This window comes from Henckelia pumila, chromosome 2 (genome assembly GCF_033568475.1).
Source record: "Henckelia pumila isolate YLH828 chromosome 2, ASM3356847v2, whole genome shotgun sequence".
In the NCBI taxonomy this organism is placed as follows: domain Eukaryota; kingdom Viridiplantae; phylum Streptophyta; class Magnoliopsida; order Lamiales; family Gesneriaceae; genus Henckelia; species Henckelia pumila.
The window spans coordinates 171,184,212-171,190,209 of NC_133121.1; the positions used below are offsets into that span (position 1 = coordinate 171,184,212).

Consider the following 5,998-nt stretch of genomic DNA (forward strand, 5'->3'; position numbering starts at 1 on the left):
TTAATTTTGAGACCAGTTCATGCTCGATGATGACATTTGGATCTTTTTTTCATGTTTGTTTCCTGGCCTTTTCAGGTTTTTGGGTATGAAAAGTTTGCATTTTATGTGAATTTCGCCATTTTTTTGTCAAAATTTTCACATGATCATCACCTGCATACTGTTATGTAATGTTGTATAGGAATGAATTATAGTAATCCGATGATATTTCCATCTCTCTCCCGATTTTCGCAGAAGAAAAACGCCAAGGACAGTTAATGGCAAGCAACACTGGCGAAGCATTGTCTAATGAGGCAGTGGCAAAAAACCAAGGGAATGAGGATGAAAGTCTTAAAAATAAGACATGGAATGAAACCAAAAAAATATGGATTGTGGCTGGCCCTGCTATATTCACTCGATGCTCTACGTTCGGGGTGATCGCCATCAGCCAGGCGTTTATCGGACACATTGGTGCTACTGAGCTTGCTGCCTTCGCTCTGGTTATCACTGTACTTCTCAGATTTGCTAATGGATTGTTGGTAAAGGATCATTTCCGCGCTTTATATATGAAATGAAATATATATAAAATACCTCTAAACTTAAGAAATTAAGACTCGAATATAAGCATATATTACAACCAATCTATGTCATGGAGCATCTCTAGTTAGAAGCTATATATGAATCCTGAGATTGTTATAAAAACCTTCCGTGAAAGAAAACGATCTATTAGTTTCTAGTATTTTCAAATCTTGAGCGTACACATCTAAATGTTTTCAATTTTTTTTTTTTTTTTGACGTGGGAACCCGCAGCCGCTACCTTTCGGTGCGCTCTGGGTAAACCCCCGGACTAACGCAATAGCCTGCAAACTACGCTAGTCAGGTAAACCAGACTGAGCAAACCCTGTATGACAGGCTAGTCCAAGAAAGTGTTGGCAGGGGGAATTGAACTCCTGACCTTTGGCCAAGAGTTTACCTGCTCCACCAACTTGGACACCCCTTAGGGTAAATGTTTTCAAATCTTGAACATATGCACCCTTGTACGTACGTGTTTTCAGTTCCCAATATTTGAAAACACCGGGAGTTAATAACTAAGAAGAGTTTTTCAGCTAGCAATCTTGAACATATGAACCCGTGTACGTACGTGTTTTCAATGCCCAGTCTTAGTCGCATCATATACTCACTCACTTGGCCTTTCATTATAATACAATCCATATATATGCATTTGAGCCAGCCAAAAACGCTTGTTAATTGTTTTGAGACTAGATATGCATCTTTGGCACTTGATACACGTGTGATATATCTTCCAAATTTTGGTCTATTTTTCTATTGAAATTTGCAGTTAGGCATGGCTAGCGGATTCCAAACTTTATGCGGGCAAGCATATGGTGCTAAGCAGTATCACATGCTGGGGATATTCCTTCAACGATCATGGGTGGTTTTGGTTCTAGCATCAGTACTAATGCTGCCTGTTTTCGTTTTCGCCACACCGATTTTTAAAGTTTTGGGACAGGATGAAAGCATTGCGGACATGGCGGGAACCCTTTCGCAATGGTTCATTCCCGTCATATATTCCTACATCGCATCCTTTAGCTGTCAAATGTTCCTACAAGCACAGAGCAAGAACAGGATTATCTCTTATTTGGCCGCATTTTCGCTGTGCGTCCACTTTCTTCTCTCCTGGCTTTTGACTGTCAAATACAAGTTTAGGATTGCTGGTGCCACCATATCCACCATTTTGGCGTACTGGATCCCCAACATCGGTCAGCTGGCGTTCATATTCTCCGGACGGTGTAAAGAAACGTGGAAAGGCTTTTCGATGTTAGCTTTCAAAGATCTTTGGCCTGCAATCAAGCTTTCCCTGTCGGCTGGCGCCATGCTCTGGTTAGGCTCTGTTTTTTTTTTGCCTTGCCTGTCTCTATGCCATTACTATTAGATTTGATTCTTTGTTTGATTTGGTTTCAGCGTTGAACTCTGGTACACTTCTGTATTGATTCTCTTGATAGGGAAGATGAAAAATGCAGAGGTTGAAATCGGCGCAATATCCATATGGTAGCTCTTTTTTTTTCTCTATTTTACTTATGTTTCGTTGGGGACATTATTAATTATAACTGTGTTCTTTCTTGCAGCCTGAACATTAGCGGGTGGGAAATGATGATATCTTTTGGTTTCTTGGCTGCAGCGAGGTGATATGTTAGATAGTATTTTAGATTGCTTCTAAAAAGTGATTTTGAGAAGGAATCTCAAACTCGCTAGCTATTTGTTTTATATCTCACAGCTCTACAAATTAATTAAAACTCGTAAAAAAGTATAATTAATTGCCACATGTGTACTTGGATATTAATTCCTAGTGTTCGTATCTCGAACGAGCTTGGAAGTGGAGATCCAAAAGCTGCAAAGTTCTCGATTGCGGTGATAGTGGTAACGTCGTTTTGCATGGGGATCATTTTCCTCACAGTTGCTCTGGTGTTGAGGGATCGTGTAGGTTACATGTACACAAAAAGTCCTCAAGTGGCAGCTGAAGTGGCTCGCTTGTCTCCTCTTCTGGCTTTTTCCATGCTCATGAATAGTGTGCAGCCTGTTCTTTCTGGTAAATGAGACGATCGATCGATGTTCTTAACAGAAACTAACTAGTTAAATAAATAAATAATTGCAGATGATGATTTTTCGTTTTCTCAGGTGTTGCCATTGGCGCCGGATGGCAGAGCAGTGTTGCCTATGTTAACATAGGATCCTATTACCTTGTAGGCATCCCTTTTGGAGTCATTCTTGGTTATGTAATCAAACTACAAGTCAAGGTTCGCATCTAAACTAATCACATGTTTTTTTTTTCTTTCCATAAGGGTTAATTATATACAATATTGATGTAAAATCTCGAGATCGATGAATTTTAACGTAACTCTTCATATTTTTAAAATTTGAGTACACATGCTCATGAAAAAAACATGTACATGATAAGAAAATATGTGGTCAAGATTTAAAAACACGGGGAGTAACTCCTCATATTTTCAAAATTTGAGTACATATGCTTTTGAAAAAAAACACGTACTCATAAGAGAGTGCGTGGTCAAGATTTAAAAACACGAGGAGTTGATAAATCATTTTTTTATGAGAGATTTTTTAACAATCTAGGGTTTCAATGGAGTAGTGTATGAAATTAACCTTTTTAATTTCCAATTATATATAAAGATTTTGTGTAAGACTTATATTATTGTCATTAAGTATCTCACTCTTCATATGCACAAGCGTAAATATAAACATTTAAATAATTATTTAAAATTATTGATATAATGTAGTGAATATATATAATTTTTTTTATTCCATTTGAAATAAAAATTAAAAAAATATATTTTGTTGTCAAAGATTTAAACTATTACTAATAAAAAGAATTTTAAAAAAAAATAAAAAATCACATATTATTTTATCTATCAAAATTATAAAAAAAAATGAATAATGTCAAGATCCTGTCATTAATTGGATGAATAAATTTTGATTAACAATTTTAAGTATTTTTTGAGAATATGTTAAAAAATATTTATCTCAAAGTTTTGATAACGATATATAATAACAATAATATCAATTTACGGACCGTCAATGTGTCAAAAATTGTCGACAAGACTCTCCTCTGAGAACATAATTGTGATATAATTTTTTTTTTTTATATTTTATTCAATATTTTAGAGAATAGCGAGAAATATATATATATATATATATATATATATATATAGAGTTTTGCTATCCTGTCCATCCACCGTGCCCACATAATGTTCTACCATGAGATGACACTCAACTATTGAACGCACAATTTATCACATCCAATAGTTGAGTGCCACCTCATAGTGGGCACGGTGAGTGGGCATGATAGCAAAATTATATATATATATATATATAATTTTGATCCCCTGCACTCTAGGGTGCAAAGAATCTGTGAGCGATCACTAAAACCCGATAGTGGATTTTAGTGGTGCAAAAAAATAAAAATAAAACCACTAAAATCCAATATCGGGTTTTAGTGGTCGCATATAAATTTCCTGCACCCTAGGATGCAGAAGATCATTTTTGTATATAGATATAAATATATATATAAATATATTTATAAAGCTCAAAATCATAACTGAAATTGATTAATAAAACAATATAAACGTAGTTTATATTTTCAAATACCATTATATTCAAATTTGAATTTAAAAAAAAATCAAAACAATTTTCACATTTAACTACATATTTATTTGTTATTTGTTTTCAAATATTTAATACGATAAGTACAAACATATATATCATGATAATTCTTTCCTTTTATATAATAATATATTATCATTTTGACGGGAAGTTACTATTAATTGCAAAACTTTTCTCGTTTTTTAATATATAGATTAATGTCTAAACACTAAAACACACAAGTTTGTTTTGTTTCACAGGGAGTTTGGATGGGAATGCTAACCGGCACACTCATTCAAACTATTATACTTATTACACTAACTTGTAAAACTGATTGGGATGAACAGGTAATGTTTACTTTTCACATTATTTTTGTTTGTTTTTTTTTAATACGAGATCCAATTATGAGCCAAAGAAATTAAAGTCGAGTTTGTTCATGATTGTGATCTCGTCGATTAATTGATGGTCTCTTTTTGTAGGTATCGGTAGCTCAAAAGAGAGTTAACAGGTGGTTCGTGGAAGCTGAAGGGTAGATAATATAATGGTGTGCTAGATGCATGAAATAATCTCACTCACATAAGAAAAGCTTATTTATTTTATATGCATGCTATTAGATTACAATACAAATCAAAAATCTTATATATATATATATAGTACTCTAGCTTACATCTGATCTTGTGATCTCATATCGGCTCCATGGACAATTGCACTCGCAAATAGATGGAGAGTCTGTTGGAACTATTTTTTGTTTATATAAATTAATTAATTGTACATGAACTGCTATCTAATAAACAACTCAATAAGGTGATGTGATTAATTATGAGTTTTCAAAGTATTAAATAAATTGGTATGGTCCACCTTATGTGTAGAAACCAAGTCTAATTAGCTCTTCTGTGATGGGTAGAAGTCAGAAGACTGCTTAGGTTATTTATATGGTTATGGTCCCCAAGACGCAGAGAATAATTACATAATACATACGGCACACATATTCTAGATCTCTATCCTGGTTCCATCCCAGGCAAGAATACGCTGGTCGATTCTCTGTTGTCTTGGAAGATCCATAACTTTGATGTTAAATCAATCAATGGATTCAGGTATGTTTTTACTGTTATTTATTTTCTTTTAATTCGACATGAATTCTTGGCTATTGTTACCCCGGGCCCAGGCCCGCGCCTGCGTGATTGCATAATGGGCCCCTATAGCAACTACTTCGTATCTGTCATCGCTTTACGAAAATGATTAACTCAAGTTGATATAAAAGACCATTGTAGCCCATTTTAAACTCATTTTAAACATTTCATTTTTCCCATGTGAGATAGGGGTCTCACAATCACCCCTCATTCAGAACGCGACGTCCTCTTCGCGACCTGAACTCTCGATCCACCAGCATCGGGAATCTAGAGGTGGCTCATACGGATTCAAGAAGTGGCTCCCGTCATGTAGCACTTTGTCCCGCAGGTTCAAGAGATGGCTCCCACACACGTAGCATTTTTCTCGCATAACACTTATTTCCCGGGGTCTGCGGGCTGATGACCGTCTCTGATACTATTTTGTCACGCCCCGGGCCCAGGCCCGCACCTGTGCGACTGCACAATGGGCCCCTATAGCAACTACTTTGTATCCGTCCTCATTTTACGAAAATGATTAACCCAAGTTGCTATAGAAGTCCATTGTAGCCCATTTTAAACTCATTTTAAACATTTCATTTTTTTCATTTGGGATAGGGGTCTCACAGCTATTGTGATATTTGGTTCAATCAAAATTATTATTAAATCTTCAACAAATGGTATCAGAGACACGTTCATGTTGAATTATCAGAATTTTATTTTATTAATTGATTTGGAAATCAATTTGATTTCATAAATAA

General features: G+C 35.2%; 1 protein-coding gene across 1 annotated transcript; it reads left to right on the forward strand.

The window, feature by feature from the left end:
• The first annotated feature begins 254 nt into the window (after positions 1 to 254).
• LOC140878946 (protein DETOXIFICATION 21-like) lies at positions 255 to 4,691 on the forward strand. Its single transcript, XM_073282570.1, has 8 exons — positions 255 to 515; positions 1,316 to 1,857; positions 1,939 to 2,025; positions 2,103 to 2,159; positions 2,325 to 2,563; positions 2,653 to 2,771; positions 4,392 to 4,478; positions 4,611 to 4,691. The coding sequence occupies exons 1-8, from the start codon at positions 255 to 257 to the stop codon at positions 4,662 to 4,664; spliced, it is 1,446 nt and encodes a 481-aa protein (XP_073138671.1). The 3' UTR covers positions 4,665 to 4,691.
• Positions 4,692 to 5,998: the final 1,307 nt, after the last annotated feature.

Coding starts and splice junctions, on each gene's coding strand:
- LOC140878946 (XM_073282570.1), top strand. CDS start 255: ATGGCAAGCAACACTGGCGAAGCATTGTCTAATGAGGCAGTGGCAAAA. Junction 516..1,315: donor GATTTGCTAATGGATTGTTG/GTAAAGGATCAT, acceptor TGAAATTTGCAG/TTAGGCATGGCTAGCGGATT. Junction 4,479..4,610: donor AAACTGATTGGGATGAACAG/GTAATGTTTACT, acceptor CTCTTTTTGTAG/GTATCGGTAGCTCAAAAGAG.